Below are 16,688 nucleotides of genomic sequence, written 5' to 3' on the forward strand. Positions count from 1 at the left end.
TCGCCATTCACCCGTCGCCTCCGTCTCCGTCCGCAGCTCTGTCTCACGCGCCGTGTCTCCGCCCCTGTCCCCGACAGAGTCCCAATCCCGCCCTGACCTTCTGCGTGAAGACCCACGACCGCCTCTATTTCATGGTGGCCCCTTCCCCGGAGGCCATGCGCATATGGATGGACGTCGTGGTGACGGGCGCCGAGGGTTACACACAGTTCATGACCTGAGGAGAGGAGGGGCCTGACCACCGCGGGCACGAGAGAGCAGACAGGGACTCGGTCCCGTGGGAGTCGCACGGCCCTTTTCTGGACCTCAGCAGCGCCAGGACTGCCCGCGCTGACAGATTTCTGTGTCATCTGGATGGGACCGAATTTGGACAGATGCGTCTTGGCTGGAGGGGTCCGCTCTTCTGCTATCGCTGGGCAGATGTCACGGTGCTCCAAAAACAGTGGTGCAAGAGAAATAATTATGTAGCCTGATCTTTTTATTATTCTACCATTTCTGTAGCAAAATCACAGGTATTCCACCGTTAGTTTGGGTCTGTTTATGCCTACATTACCATTGTATGACTTTGCCTTCAACATTTAACAAAGGGAACTCTGAACACATGAAAACAAAAATCTTATTTTCTTCTGTCAAATATTTAAAATCAGTGATGCTTTCTACTGCCATTTTGACACTCACACTTTGCATTATGTTTGCGGGTTATTAACAGTGTGTTTGTTTGTTTGTCTTTTTGCATATCATACACATCAAGCTGCATTAACTCATAATCCTCATGAATATCAGGGGCCCAAACTGACAGAAAGCTGCAGTAGTTCATTGTAATGCAGTAAAACCTGCGGATGTCAGTTACCAGTTTGTACTGGCATAACAAAATAAATACCACGAAAACAAAAAATTCTGCTGGTGATTTCTACATTTCTATATATATTCAGGTATTTTGGTCATGAGATACTGAAAAACTGCAGCTCTCCTGTATTTGTTCTCAAGAGTATCGATTTTTGGCCATATGTTATTACACTGCTGTTACGTATGTCGTCTGTCTGTTTTTTAATTATTTTTTTTAATACAATGTTTTATATTTAGAAACAAGAAGCAGTATGCTTGCGGATGGATTTGTTCTCATTGCTGATACAAAATCTGTTTGGTGGGGACCAGGTTTTCTGTTTTGTTTTCAATTTTGAGTTTTTTTTCTATAATTGGGGTTCTTTGGTAACAGTTTTTGTTTATTAGTGTTTGTAATTACAGCAAAAGACTTACCAAAGGTTACCGTTATGTCTCCTAGCTCGTTCTGTCCATGCATGACAGGAGTCTGCAGCCGTTAGATGAACGTTTGTGGCTGTTATCATTGTGGAACTGGCCCCATGTGCCTTGCCAGGAAGCTCCTTCCTCTTCAGGGTTTGTAAAATACTACAGTTCTCCACAACTAAGTTACAGGCTAATGCTTTATTACATAGTCCCTCCCAAGGCATATAAAATATATAGAAATATAATATATAATTTGATGAAAGATGTTTGGGCTTCTTGATAACTGTGTAACTTCACTAGCAATATACAGTATTTCTGGATTACAGCTTCGTTCAGTTCGACCAAAGCAGTATACTAACATAATCTCCTGGAGTACACACACAGGCCATACAGGGCTATATTTATACTTATAAGCTGTAATGAAAACTGTGCGTACATCAGGCCCAAATAAAACACATAACAAAATACTTTGTATTTTCAAATTTTGTTCAAATATCAGTTTTTCATGATGGAATAATTGAGAATATTATTAAAAGTAATATAAAATATATGAAAATAATAGCTAGATGTCTATATTGCAGGTTTCATTTTTACAGTAATTTGTTAACTTAATGGAAAGTCTTTTGTCATTTCTGCTCAATCGGTTTTGTTAATTCACAAATGAACAAGATCGTCCTGAGAATTTTACTTTACTGCGCCATTTCGTGCTCGGAGACCCGCGCGTCATTCTTCAGCTGTTCGCTCTCAGCAGCGTTTGAGCTCTCGTAGGACACACGTCTCTCCCGCCCAACTAATGTTTCTGGTGGACTTTTAGCCAAAGGCACAAACTAAAACTAATAATAGTAAAACGAATCCCAACGGTGTGAATCATTCGAGCTAATCTCAGTACAGTTAAATAATACGACGTTGTAATAATTGTACGATGGTATAGGTGTTAATAGCCGTTCATTAGCCTGTCTATGACTTGTGAATAAAAATATCCAACAGGTGTTAGACCTGTAGGTTAAAAATAATTGGCACAGACCTCTATTTGAGAGCCACATTATCGTCAATATAAACTAGATTTTGCGTAGTTGTAGGCTAAATTTTACACTCTGGGTTAAAAGTACAAAAAGCAATATAATGTCGCTATATACGGCGTACCCTCTTGTTTACAGACTATTGATTTCTATCTGTAAAGGATATAATTCATTTATCAAGCCACAAGAGGGCACTATTTCCCACACCACGCTCCTGCTCGTCTCAGAGTGAAGTTTTGGAGCGCCAGATGTGGAGGCTGTATCTCCGTTCCGCTCTGTGTTCGGCTGGGGCCCCGAGGCTCAGGGCTTGTTTTCTCCATCGCGTTGTGCCCGATCATTACCACAATAGTTAAATGTGCAGCTACAAATGTCATCAGTTCTCTAACGTTCCCATCTGTCTGTGGCGGAGCCTTACCAATTAATTCATCACTTGTTACAATTTAATCTTGCTTTAAAATTATTATTAGAACAGTTTAAGATAACATGAAAGAATAAAATAAAGCACGAGTGCTATTTAACACAAATAATCTTGCCTGTTGTTAATTAATTTTGACTTTATTTCTGTAGACTTTATTTCTATGATTAATCTTTTCACCAGTTCAGTTGTACAAAGAAAATTCTATGTTTCACCATGGGCTCTACGGGAAAATATTTTATTTGTAAAGTAACCCTTAAATCCTTGGTTTGTAAACTCCTGAAAGGACACAATATCTGCCAGAATTAAACTTAAAATAAATAATCAATTTAGAAATTATACTGTAGCCGCATCATTTTGAGCTGTGTTGTGACATTACTTTCAATGTGACATCCATGTATCTGTCCTTTGGATGAAATGACCTCTGAAACCTCTTGTATACGTTTTCCCTAGTGATGCCCTTTCAGGCCTGTATGGCAATCATAATGTGTTACTGTTTATTCATCGTTAATTACCATTGGTTTCGGGGGCTCACAGCTTTCAGGCTGCTCGTTTTCAGGCTGCGCAATTCATGCTCTGTCTGATTTAGATTGAGTAATTGACTTTGCCAGTCAACACAATACTTTGTGGCCCTGAAAATCTCCTTGGCTGCCAGGGTAGTGTCATTACCCTGCTGTGTGATAAAGTGAATTTCAAGGACTTTTGAGTCATTTACATATCTGAGCAGACAAGACTTTTAAAGCATTCATCTTGCTGATTAAACCATCTGGGATGATTAGTTAGCTCCAGTGGCTATCATACATGCCCAAGTGCCGCCTTTTTTCAGCTCGAGTGGTAGATTGTAATCCTGTGTTCATTTGTTTTTGAGCTCCATTTTCTCTACCCACTTTGCATCTTCCAACATGCTATTAAATGATAATCTCTGTCTTTCTTCTGAGCAAACTGCAGTGGCCTGTTCAGTCCCTACAATCTAGTGGGGTTTTTTATCTCACTGTGTATCCTCTGGGGATTTGTGTGTTTACTTTTTCAGCATCTAAATATGCCCTGTGTAAATTCATCACCTGGCTCAAGTGCTTCTCTTTGCAACTCTAAGAGCCATTGCCTTGCAGTCTTTTATGTTGCCTTGCAGTTGTTACCATTGCCTTGTTATCTTTTCCTTTTAGCAAGTAGTCATTAGCAAGTCTTTAATAGCCATCATCTAGAAGTCTTTAAACATTGTCTAGCAGACTTAACAGTCTATATCATGCACTAGCAGTTTTTAACCATCCTCTAACAGTCTTTAACCATCCTTTAGCAGTATTTGGCATACACTAGCAGTTTTTAACCATCCTCTAGCAGTATTTAACCACCCTCTAGCTGTCTTTAATCATCCTCTAGTAGTCTTTACCCATCTTCTAGCAGCATTTAGCATGCACTTACAGCCTCTAACCATTCTCTAGCTGACTTTAAACACCCTCTAGCAGTCTTTAACCATCCTCTAGCAGTATTTGGCATATACACTAGCAGTCTTTAACCATCCCCTAGCAGTCTTTACCCATTTCTAGCAGTATTTAGCATGCACTAGCAGTCTAACCATCCTCTAGCTGTCTATACCCATCCTCTAGTAGTCTTCACCCATCTTCTAGAAGCATTTAGCATGCACAAGCAGTGTTTAACCATCCTCTAGCAGTATTTAACCATCCTCTAGTAGTCTTTACATGTTTTCTAGCAGCATTTAGCATGCACTCACAGCCTCTAACCATTCTCTAGCTGTCTTTAAACACCCTCTAGCAGTCTTTAACTATCCTATAGCAGTATTTAGCATGCACTAGCAGTCTTTCTTGATCTATCACCTTGTATGCCTTTTCCAAGGTCAATAATGCTTCTTGTTGATGCTTTACCCAATCACAGCAGTTCTGTTTTATTCAGTCTTTTTTTAACCATCATCTATATGACACCAAATTTAAATCTTTTTGACATCATAATAACACGCCTTACTTGAACTTCTGGCAGCCATGTCCTCTTGACACAGAGAATCCAAGAACAAAAGTCTACAGCTAAGCCTTATCTTTTTGCTTTGTGACTGCAACAGAGCACGCTTACCAAAAGAAACAGTAACACAAGAAATTCCAAATACCACAGTGCCCTGGGATGAGCAGAAAAAAAAAATGTGCTGTGTTTAAATGGTTCTGCTAAGTGTAAAAAACATCAGTGTAAAACAACCTGACCTGTAATCACAACACACAGTAGCAAATAGTCATAAACTAAAGCTCAGTTTAAAAAACAATGCAAAATAGTTTGTGAATGAAACCTGGATATTTACAGGACATAAACCTACCCAGTGACTCATGCCTCAAGGCCCAGGGGAGTGTGAAGGCTCCGCCAATCCTCTCAAGCTGGAGTTGATATGACAGTTGCTGAGCCGCTGCGTTTGACATTGGCGGCCATGTGGGAGTCAAGTATGACTTTGAAGCTATCTTCAAGTGACTAACATCCCTACATGAGTGAAAGATGGGACTCCGTAGCTTTGGACCACAAGTACAGTATGTGCAAACACCAGGCAGACAGCAAGTCTCAACACACATACGCACACTGACACACAAACAAATTACGTTCAAGTGTATATACCTGTGAAGTTACCCTTTAACATGTAGAATAACCATCTAGGGAAATATAATTAACGACACCAAAAATGCTTCGCACAAAAAAAAGACCGCGAGCTTGTCCTTGAGTGCCTTTTTCTCTCTACCTCACCTTGCTGTTTAAGTTTGAAATGCGAGACGGGCGAGTCCCGCGGGACCGGCGAGACAAACGGGCTCACTCAGAATCAACCGACTTTAATTCTTTTTCCACTTCTCCAAGGCACAGTCCGTTAGAATCAGTGCCATGCTTGCATACAAACTAGACTGTGCTTCTCATGCAGCACACGGGCCATTAGTTAATCGCCCATTATAACAAACTTGAGTGTTTGTTTAAATAGACTCCTTAGACTCGAAATGTGATCTGTGGGTGCTCTTTGCGGGCAAAAATAAATAAATAAAAATTAGCAGTTCGGGTAAAGAGACGTATTGCTTATTTTGTGAAATTCCCCAGAAACACTACTTGAGTAAGGGAAATGAAATAAAAGAAAATACTGCTGAGATTTCTCTCGCCCGGTCCCCATTGTTCCAAAAACACACTGTATGGTTAGCCGTTTGATACAGAATCAAGTCATTCTCCAACTTCAAATGTTTTGATCGAATGTGCAAGGGAGTGAGAAAAAAAGAACTTAGAGACAACGATGAATTCCGAGAGAGATGGTGATGAAATTGTGATGTAACCGCTACTAATATGTGCCATACATGAACTTGGCATGCTGCGCTTGCTCCCTCACCCTCTCCTCACTTTCGTTCTAACGCGCGCGCGTTGAGCTTGAGGGGGCACTTCTCATTGGCCAGATAAAACAAACAAACAAACAAACATACATAAAAGGCTCCGAGGGCCTCTTCGTGAAGTTTAGCAATTCAATTATTTATCGCTCCTATGTATGGTAAACTCTCCCTTGGAAAAACGAGACTCTTTCACCATTAGATAAGTGCGTGAGTGTATTTGAGTCAATCATCGCATGGGCAGCTGGGTTTAAAAGAACAAACAGATTTACTCCTTTAAGGAGTGATTTTAATCCTTTACAATCTCCGATTAATCAACGGCGAAGTGCAGTAGGCCTCCAAGCGCGTCTACAACTGTCGCAACATGTGCAGCATCAGCTATTGTTTAACAACATTGTAAGTAAAAAAAAACGTCTCAATGCACACGGTAAGTAAATACGGATGCACCCACAGCATTAACCTTAGAGCCGTCAATAACCGAGGTACCCATGTGTGTATTGCTGACTTTCTCTCACGCTTTGCGCAAACAGGGCGCCCCTATGGACCAATTAATGCGCGACGAGAAGGGAGAGTCAGCGCTTTCCTGGGAGAGATCCCACACTTCAACAACCATTATTATCTCACTGCCGTCTACGTTACGACCGCGGTCACGAAGATTGCATCAGGCCTCACTTTTACAACTCCGAGGCTGAACCGACTTACGAGAGGAATTACAGTATCACAGCGCCTTCAGAAGCGCGCGCTTTGATCCGCGCGCCCTGACTGCTCCTGGAGACAGCACGCGCCACAAGAGAAGCCGCCTCATTTTGTGAGGAGCAGTCGGGCGTAAACAAAAGCACATTCTCATCAGTGTTGAACGATGTTGTCTTCCGCAGGTGTCAATGCAAATGCCATTTGTTTTTATTATCGCTTTAAGCCCACCGTTGTCTGCTTACGCGGTATGCTTAGTTAAGCCATTGGGGTTCAGTTGGATAAATCAGTGTCGTGGCCTTGAAGACATTAACCCTCACACCAAAGGGTTAGGTCTCTTATGCTTATTGGAAACAGTGCAGGTTGAACAGTATGATCGAGTTTTATATACCATACTATAAAACTAAACGTCTAGCTTTAGTTCTTCTTAAAGGATGACATCTCCATTTTCCTCTCAGCATCTTTTCTTGCTGATGTTTTTTTTTCCATTTTCAAAATGTTTGTTACGCACTAATTTTTGTGCAGTCGGACGAGTACGTAATGATTCCTCTATTACTGTCTAAATAAAGTCAAATATGTTAACACGACATCACATTTCCATAGTCTACTTGTTGCAACAATGTATTTAAAAACAAAGCAACTTTTCAGGGAGTGTCACTTGGCAGACTAGAGAGACAAAACTGTGAAAAACACAGGCCAGGAGAGGGAGCGCGCGCGCGCATTGCAAATCCCATGGCAACAGCAACCAGAAAACATGTCTAAAATAGGGGGCAGTGTTCGCTATTACTATAGCAACAGGAAGACATAGCTCCTTCAATCAGCTTTAGGATTTGCTGAGACGGGAAAAACAAAGACTGACTCTTCGCATAACCGTTATTAAACGTAATTATAAGCGTTTAATAGGGTATAGACTTAACGTGGCTTGAGACTTTGTAACAGATTACGACCCGAAAAGCGGTGCCAGTGTCTCTTTAGCGTGACACACACACACTGAGTAAAAACTGAATGAAACACGCTACGCACGCGCCACTACTACTACTACTACACTACTACTGAGCTGATGAAACAGAGAACGCGACGTTGATATTAACGTTGAAAATGACCAAGAAAGAAGCGAACGGAGCATTATTAAAGGACAGATACATGCTCTCAGCTAGCCTATACAATAATACGCCGGCGCAAGGTAGATCACCTGAGAAAAGTTGCTGGTGTGGCTAGTGTCCCCCACGGCTCAGTTAACATTAGTGCTATATGTGGAGAGCGTGTTTATGTGCCACATAAAGCACTCGGGTTAAGGGTGCAAGCGCTCGTAGCCGAAGGCAACAGTAGACATGCTGATGCCATGAATTAAAGATTCACCTGTTAGACCCACGGGGGGAAAACAACATTCAGAAACTGGAACTGGTCCATTTTGTGTCATTAGTGTTTTTTTTCGCAAACTCTTTCTCCTACTTTTCGCTGTTTTAAGATGTTACAACATCCCTGTAGATTGTCGATTGTTAATGGTTCATCCAAATGAACACGTTCTTCATGTGCAACATAAAATCCACCAATACTCGAATAAGCATCAAATGAACAAATATTAAAAGTGTAGGTTCGATAAAAACATTTATTTAAAATGTTGCTATGAGAACAACATCCAAGGTGCCAAACAAAGTTAACTTAGGTATAAGCTATATCAAATCAGAAAGAGGCGTTAAAACCCAAGTCTTATTGTACTTTGGTTGGGTGTATGAAACTTCAGCGCTGATTTAGTCTACTCCCGGGATGTTTACGTGGAACATGTGCACAGAGAGCGGTAAACTGAAAATCCACTGACTCCCACCAGCCAATCAGATAAGCCGAGGAAAGGTCTCCAACCAATCGCAGCACGGCGGGTTTACTACATCTGGCGAATCTGCGAACGGCTTACAGCGCTGATGCAACTAACCTGCAACAATAGCCATGCATCTCCTGGGTAGCAAAAGTGTTCTTCCTCGATGTAGGAAATTAAATAGTCCCTTTGAAACCACACAATATGATAATGTATTCGCCTTTTGAATAAACAGTGAATGGATGAACATGCTTAGCTAACGCACTATATAGTCTACGTACTTTATGGATGTCAAGAACCATCTGCTTTTCACAAGCTGTATAATAACATCGATAAACCCATTCTCATTTGACTTGTCATGGCACTATACGTCTCCGGACCCTGCAAATGTAAACCCATATCATGTGGGCGTTGTTTACTAGGGGAGGAACACGTCCAAGACTAGTGCGTTCAAGGCGGAGGAATCTACAGTACCGGAGGCTGACCGCGTGACGCAGCTGGTTGCTAGGTGTGGGTGACCTGATGCTTTCACTCAATTAGCTGATTCTCAGTCATCAACTCCATCACAACAAAGCAGGACCAGCTCCACTTCTGTCCGGGACGCTCCGAAGGAGAAATGGCTTTTTAATTCAGCAACATCGTCGACCCTCGAGAAGTGACGTGCTTTGCTGTAGCAACGCACCCCAAAACTCAAAACCATTTTCAGCAATAATGGAGTAAGTGAAAGTTGCTTGTTACTTTGTGTCATGTTCAGAGTTTTTAGCCAGGTGTCTCCATTTTCTGTGCATGTGGAATATTGAACACTGCTGGGTCTTTCTTGTGTTGCTCTGTCTGTTGCCATATGAAGTAGGCTGGTGTATTCTGAACCTGGAGGCTTATTTAGGCGATGGGGAAAGTTTCAGGTACTTTCCTACCAGGTCATTCAACTGTTGCTACATATATGGCGCTGTTTAGCAACTTCATACTAGGTGCTTCGGATTATCTTGTTACTTATCGAGAGTTATTTTTAAAGTTTATTAGATCAGTTCATTATTGATGTTGCTAACTGTCTAAACAGCCTTGTAATGGCAGAACGCCTGCGTTGAAAGTATTTTGCGTGTGTGTGCTATAAATATAATGTGGTCTGTAGGCTGTCAGCATGATATTAGCGACCTCTTAAAGCAGTAATACTACGAACAGCTCGGCTGAGAGCACTGAGACCATATGATGCCATCGTTATTCATTCTATGAAAAAGTTTTCTGTGTGATATTTTTAAGTGACTGTCCTTGTTTCATGGCTAGCTATATTTTTAACAGTTTATTTTTTGCTGCTTGCCCTCGAGAATAGAAAGAGGCTGATCAAGTCGAAAACAAAGGGAGAATCAGTTTAGGGCATTGTAGAGGAACTGACACCTTGCATTACGTCATTGGCTGCATCCCACGTGCGCGTCGAGATTCTCGACATACAGTTCAGTGGCTTATGCACCTGCCATATGTCTAGAGGGATTTCACTCTTATCTCTAATCATAATGCATGTAATGTTGCTAGATTTTTTATCCCTCTGAATTGCAACTGCTGTTTGGCAGTTTACAGAGCTAAGCCAAGCATGGTGGCTAACAATAGAGTCTGCTGTCTTTGGGGTCTGAGGTTAGGCTGTAAACAAAAAACACACTCTACTGTAGAGTGTGGGGCGGCTGGAGTGTTTAGAGGCTGTATCAGCAGTTTTAAGAGGACTTGCATTAGTACTGCACTAATACCACCCTCACCTCCTTTAACTGGGTAATTGTGTTACTCTAGCAACTGATTTAATAGGGGATGATCGTATTCAAGCTATTAATATTTAATTGGTAATGATGGTAATTTTATCCGTTGCTAGTAATGTCAGTGGTGGTTAAAGCAGAGTCTCTGTCTTGGGTACTGCTGTGAGTTTATTGGGCACAGATCGAGCTTCCACTTGGTTCTTTGGGATCTCGGCTGAGGTTCCTAAGTGGACACAGGAGACTGAGATGGATGGAACAGGTCTAGTGGTAGTCTAAATTGGTCCCATGACAGTCACAGATGTTTCCTGAGTGACGCCAGAATGAATGCACTATGATTTACCTCATCAATTTTGTGTGTAATTGTAGCAGATGCAATTGTCTAATTGTGGTTACTGTTTTGGGTTGTCAGTGGCTTAAAAAAAATATCGAGAACGAAATTATGTAGGTCAGAAGAGGAAAACCCTGGCAAAAAGGGGTTTCCTCTCGACAACGCCATTTTTCTCTTCTGCTTTAGTTTAACAAACACTAAAAGAAACAAACAAACAAAAAAATCGTGCCATCATCTCTGACTCGTGCCACCGTAAGTGATGCTCTCAGCTAGCCGGCACTGATCGATCTCTCCTCCTTATTTTTAGGTTTCATAATGCTTACCCAGCCCTGTCTTCCGTGGCTCAACTCTCAAACTACACGATTGTGCACCGTAAACTCGGCCGTTTGAATCGTAGGACCAACCGACAGGATGACGGCAATGTCAGCACCCATTTGGAAGACTCTACTTGGCTGCCCGTCAGACCCCCTCGCTCTCTCTCACCCACAGGCTAACCACAGCCAATTGGAGAGGCGCAGAGGGGAGGGGCTAGAGGAGAGCCAGCACTTAATTGGTGAGTTGCAGTGAGTACAGTTTTTTATTTTTCCCAGTTTCAGGTGGGCACCGCACTGCAGCACATTTCCTTCTCCTTGAACAGTGAGTAAAACTACCAATGTGTGTGTGTTTTAAATTGGTTTTGGTGTATGTTTGAACTGGTTGGAGCTACACTGATGCTATGAATTTTAACGCTTTTGCTTTCCGAACTCTTATTTATCATGCGTATTCATTTTTAACAAAATACTAAAATATAAAACATTAAATCGTGCGAATGTTGTCAATCGTTGTTATTATTATTTTTTTGTAAACGACTATTTTGCAATTTAGACAATGCATTAAATTTACAATTTTTGTTTATTTTCTCTTTTTCTAATAGGTGATGGTCTCAGTGACTGGATGACGGAAGAAGTGGATTTCTCCTCATACCTCCCGACCCCTCACTCCTCTCCCTCCCCCAATGCATCCCTTCCCCCTTCGCCCCTTCAGCATGACATCCAGGTGCCCTCTGATTTGGAGGTCATGACCTCTCTGCTGCAGGAAGAGCTTGCTCAGCTGGAGGATTACTTCCTGTCTGACCCGCTCCCAGAGAAAGCCTCCAAACTGGGCAAATGCGACAAAGGGCCACCGCCAGTGGGTCCCCCATCGTACTACCAGTTGCCCTATGCATCATATTCTGCTTCTAGCCAATCAGAATCCAGCCCTCTACTTGTTACCCTAGCAACTGGGGAACTAGACCTGCTGAGCTTTTGTGGGGGTCCCATTGGCCGAGCCAAGATTCCTAGACACGCCCCTTACAGTTGCAGCCGCCCCAATGGTAACGTCTGCGGCCGCAAGAGAGTTTCCGATGGGGTGAGGGTGAGTGAAGGCTATGAGAATAGCATCTGGAGTTCCAAAGGAAATACCTCAGGTAACCCAGCTGTTGCGCTTGGTGGGAGCTACAGCTGTATAGAGGATGAACGTGTGGTGGGCAAAGGTTACTGCTTGGGCAGTGCGGTGGAGATCAGAAGGTGCGCCATTTTACCCAAAGAAGAGAAGACCTGCCGCTACACAGAAGAGGCCATCGGCATAAGCAAGGTTGTTAGCGGCAGCTATGGCTTTAGCGGGCCCCTTCCAGTCCCCCACAAGAAAGAAGAGATGGCGATGTATGGCATCAGGGAAGTCAACCTAAATGGAATGGCCGGAGGTGCGGAGATGGAGATGATGAGCGAGGCCAAGACTAGCATCAGCGACACGGTCAAAGCCGGCGCCCCCTGGAAGACCGAGTCCAGCGAAGCCTGCTTTCTTCAGGGAGCGCCCCAAGAAGAGGCCTACCACAACTTCCTAGGGGCCATCAACGAGCCGGTGAAAGCGGAGGGCACGGAGCTGCATCGCCAACATGGCGAGTTCCACTGTGGCTTTCTGGAGGGTCAAGGCCCTGACTGCTTGAGCGGTGACAGGCATGGCCAGGACATGGGCGCCCCTTGCCCCCGAGGGGTCCGCTCGCTCAAAGAGGAGCCCTGCATCTTGAAACCGGAGCTGGAGGTCTCGATCATGGAGGGCGGTCAAGGAGAGCGCAAGCAGAAGAAGAGAGATCAGAACAAGACGGCAGCTCACAGGTATATTTCCAGCCAGTCAGCATAGGAATGTACGTTACATTCATGAGAGTGTGTGTGTTTCATAGTTATACGTAGTTATACTCTATCTCCATTTTGGAAATTCCCCTTAAGCAGGTGTGCATATTTTTAGTACAGTCAGCAGGAACTGCTGTCAGGCTCCAAAATTCAATCTCGCATTTCCAGACATCTTTGGCTGTTTAGGCCAGAAAGCTTCAGCTGACGTGGACAGTATGGGCCACACCCTTTTCCGGGACCACAAATAAAGAACCAAGAGTTTCAGTGACCAACGATGCTGATGTTAACCGAATTGATTTTTTTAAAATGTATTTATTTTTATTCCATTTTTTGCTTCCACAGGTATCGCCAGAGGAAGAGAGCGGAGTTAGATTCTTTGGAAGAGCAGCTTCACGGGCTGGAAGGGAGGAACCGAGAACTTCGGGACAAGGCGGAGTCGGTGGAGCGGGAGATCCAGTACGTCAAAGACCTTCTGATCGAGGTTTACAAGGCCCGCAGTCAACGGCTAAAACAGGAGAGCAGTGCCTGAGCTGAAGCTCGGTCGCCCTGACAACAGATGATGGTCCTGCAAGTAGATCTGATAGTGCTCTAACAAGAGTGGAATTTTTACGTTGGAATGTTTTCTGATCGAATGTTATTTTTTCCTTGTTTTTGGATGGGATTGAAGGGCGGAGTGGGTGTGCGGGTGGGTTTGTGGGTGGGTTTGCGGGTGGGTGTGCGGGTGGGTGGGAGTGTACTATTGCACGTTACGTTAACCAATCATTTAATTTTTGTTACAAACTGACAAGTCCATCAACAGCTGCAGCACAAACTTCCACGTTTTCAGCTCCAACTCAAAGTCAAATAAATATGCACTGTGATTCTGTCATGGCTAAAATGACAGCTGGCTTTTTGGGTGGGCCTCCTTTTTCCAAGACTAGCTAAAACGGGTCCTCTTCTCCTGTCCTGTTCAGGATTGATGTTAAACAGCACTGAATACACAAGATCAGACTGAGCACACTATTTTTCATTTACACAAGGCTATAGGCTATAGTCTTAACACCATGTCAGAATATGACCTGCACTAACCTTAATTTATAACAATGCAGATAATTATCTTTTTCAAATAATTTATTATTATTACTACTACTATTATTATTATTAGTAATATTATTATTTCTAAGCAGTCTCGCAGTACTTGGCAATAGCGCAATTCTTCCATCAGCTCAAAAAGGAATTAAGCACTGATTAAATAGCAATCTCTATCAAAACCAATATTGACCTTCAGGGGAATCAGTCTTTCCAAAATGAATGTTCCCTCAGGAAGAATGAACTTGATGATTTTTATTTGTGTTATGTTTTGTTTTTAAAATCCCCAATTTAGGTTAGTCCTGCAGCTCAGGTATGCAACCAATGTCCAAAGTCACGGAAGTATGTCAGTTTGTAACTTGATGCTGAAGATATGGCACTGCCTAATGTTATGCGTGTTGATTTCATGTTTCAGTCTTGCATGCCTAAGATTTCCTGGCTTTTCAGAAGAATGCTTTTTTTGTTCTGTTTTTTGGTTTGAACGACATGTTGAACACAACAGCATCTCTCTTGCTGAAGACCTGTTTTAAAGTCCTGTTAAATATCCTTTTTGCCTGGACATTTCATAGGAGGAGTGACGTTTCAATTTCACAAACTACTGTTTGGCTCAACGTCTCTGCTGTAATTGCGAAAACAATCAGGGTTTGTGATTTTATAAGGATTGTTTGCTCTGATTTCAAATTGTGTCTGGAGGGGAGAACAGAAAATCTTTATAGTTAAACAGCTTTTTTATATTTCCACTAGAGTGCTTGAGATGGATTTACGAGATCTTTCATTTAGCTTCAGCTCAAGTTCCTTCCTTCCAAGCAATATTTAATCAACATTTTCATTGATGTAATTTATTATAATTGCAAATACAGTTGTGTACAAACCAGAACAGTCTTAGGGTTTTCATGTTTATGGCCTATTTTAGTCAATTACTGTATCCAGTTAATCATTCAGGTGGTATTGAGATTTGAGATATATATACACACACAAGGGACCACCCAAAAAAAAGAAAAAGAAGAAAAGAAAAAATGAAAAGAAAGAAATGTAGGGAAAATGTCTAATCCAATTAGTCCATTTTTAACTCCCCTAATATTTTTGTTGGTTGATTTTAAATTATTTTCCTGAACTTTCATGTATACTTTAAGACCTAGCAATACATTTATTTTTTAATCCTACTGAAGGAGTAGGCTAGTATAGATATTGAGAGAGAGTTAAGCACCATATTGATTCCAGATATGCTTTCTCTTGGCGGTATACAATCATGTTTATGAAATATAGCCGATTGTGGTATGTGTCACATTGTGAAGTTGAGATATGAATGTTCGAATTTATGAGCTACGCAAACGAGCCACATTATTTTATAAGCGTTCACACCAGCTTAAATACCAAGACGAGTCATTTCGTATGAGACATGTCGATGTAACATCTCCAGTTAATTGCTTTGTGTTTTCCTGTCATTCTTTTTATTCAAATAAAGTGATTTGTGTCAGCAGTAATGCATATCGAAGCTAATGGTTGCGTGTGAGATTTCTGAAGCTTAACTAGGGAACGTTAATCGTAACGGATAGACTAAATCCCTTGTTTTTTTGCCACGGGAGTAGATATTCAGGCTGTTCTCACAGCTGGGCAGAGACGAGCACACCTCCCTGTGTTAAATGCGCCGCGTGTCCTTAAGTCACTCGCCCTCATTTCCCATCAAAATGCATCTACTATTTACTAGTAAAATTAACCTTGTGATGCCGACCACGGATAGCAGTATTAAGACTACTACATATTTTTTTTGCGTCTGTCTGTGTAAATCATGCTTGGTCGATTATTTAAACACAGGCACAGGATTAAAAATATCTATAAATTTGAAATAATGATCAGGTGTAGCAATGTCTCTGAGTACACCGCTTTGCCGATGTATTGAAATGTTAGAGTTCAGGTTTGTGAGCAAGTAATTTATTCAGACTCTTAGCCAGGTTGTGTACTCAGATGGGTCTAGAAATCAGTGTAATTTTATTTCCCTTAACTAACTGTACGCATGCTTTCACAGGGAGATTGTTTATGTTCATTATAGCCTACTTACTGTAAAGCGCCATTCTTTATTTTACCACTTCATCGCTCTTTTCTCACTCCAGACACTTGCAGCCCGAAAGAAAGAACGTCAGCAAAAGTCAAGAACAAATAAACAGACGTCCCTCATAAAAATAAACGTCCCTCATTCATAAAATAGCTGGTGTAAAATTAGTAAAGTGTGTGGACATTGTGCTTAACAGAACGGGGGTGGACATCATGTAGACAGAATTCACACAGCGCGCACTGCGCTAATGCGGGTGTTTGCCTAATACATTTGTCCATGTTGCCGTTCAGCACACAATTCCCTACTGTTTGGACTGAGCTAAAAAAATCCTTAGATTTGTAAGATGTCGAAAATAAAAAAATTATTCCGTTGCAATGTCAAGTTCAGACTATATAGCGCAAAGAGCTGTTTTCGTCTACTGGTGACTGTGAGCAATTAAAATGATGAAAACTGCAGACCATGGTCTGCTTCTTAGTGTAATTTAATGTAATCAGCATTTAGACCAAGGGATGGTCTCATCAAACGATGGACATAATGACTTACATTTCCAAGAGCACAAGACATCGGGACGATTATGCGCCTCATTCATAAAATTCACCTTACATTGTCGAAGTTTGAAAGAATATGGCAGTAGCTACATATCTACGCTACAAACCTCCGCACAACGTACCACATTTAAAAACAGACAAACGTGAAATTTTGGTCATTGCAAAATTTTAAATGGAATGAAAATTTCAAAATATATAATTTTCACACGCTCTTAAGGGTAGCCGACTTCAGGAAGCCGTATGACTCTTCTTAAATTTAAACTGTATTTGAAAATTAAA

At 41.9% G+C, this 16,688-nt stretch overlaps 2 protein-coding genes across 21 annotated transcripts in view; both read left to right on the forward strand.

Moving 5' to 3' along the window:
• phldb1a (pleckstrin homology-like domain, family B, member 1a) overlaps positions 1-1,707 on the forward strand; it is a 45,183-nt gene extending 43,476 nt beyond the window's left edge. For all 20 annotated transcript variants that reach the window (XM_077011807.1, XM_077011809.1, XM_077011812.1 and 17 more), the window contains one exon: positions 78-1,707. In XM_077011807.1, coding sequence (XP_076867922.1) covers positions 78-218 — 141 coding nt within the window. In that variant the 3' untranslated portion in view covers positions 219-1,707. The remainder of the gene's footprint in view (positions 1-77) is intronic.
• Positions 1,708-8,802: 7,095 nt separating this feature from the next.
• On the forward strand, positions 8,803-13,413 carry atf5a (activating transcription factor 5a). Its single transcript, XM_077011841.1, has 4 exons — positions 8,803-9,242; positions 10,901-11,146; positions 11,507-12,725; positions 13,083-13,413. The coding sequence occupies exons 2-4, from the start codon at positions 11,005-11,007 to the stop codon at positions 13,267-13,269; spliced, it is 1,548 nt and encodes a 515-aa protein (XP_076867956.1). The 5' UTR covers positions 8,803-9,242; positions 10,901-11,004; the 3' UTR covers positions 13,270-13,413.
• Positions 13,414-16,688: the final 3,275 nt, after the last annotated feature.

Source organism: Brachyhypopomus gauderio, chromosome 7, assembly GCF_052324685.1.
Source record: "Brachyhypopomus gauderio isolate BG-103 chromosome 7, BGAUD_0.2, whole genome shotgun sequence".
NCBI classification, from domain to species: domain Eukaryota; kingdom Metazoa; phylum Chordata; class Actinopteri; order Gymnotiformes; family Hypopomidae; genus Brachyhypopomus; species Brachyhypopomus gauderio.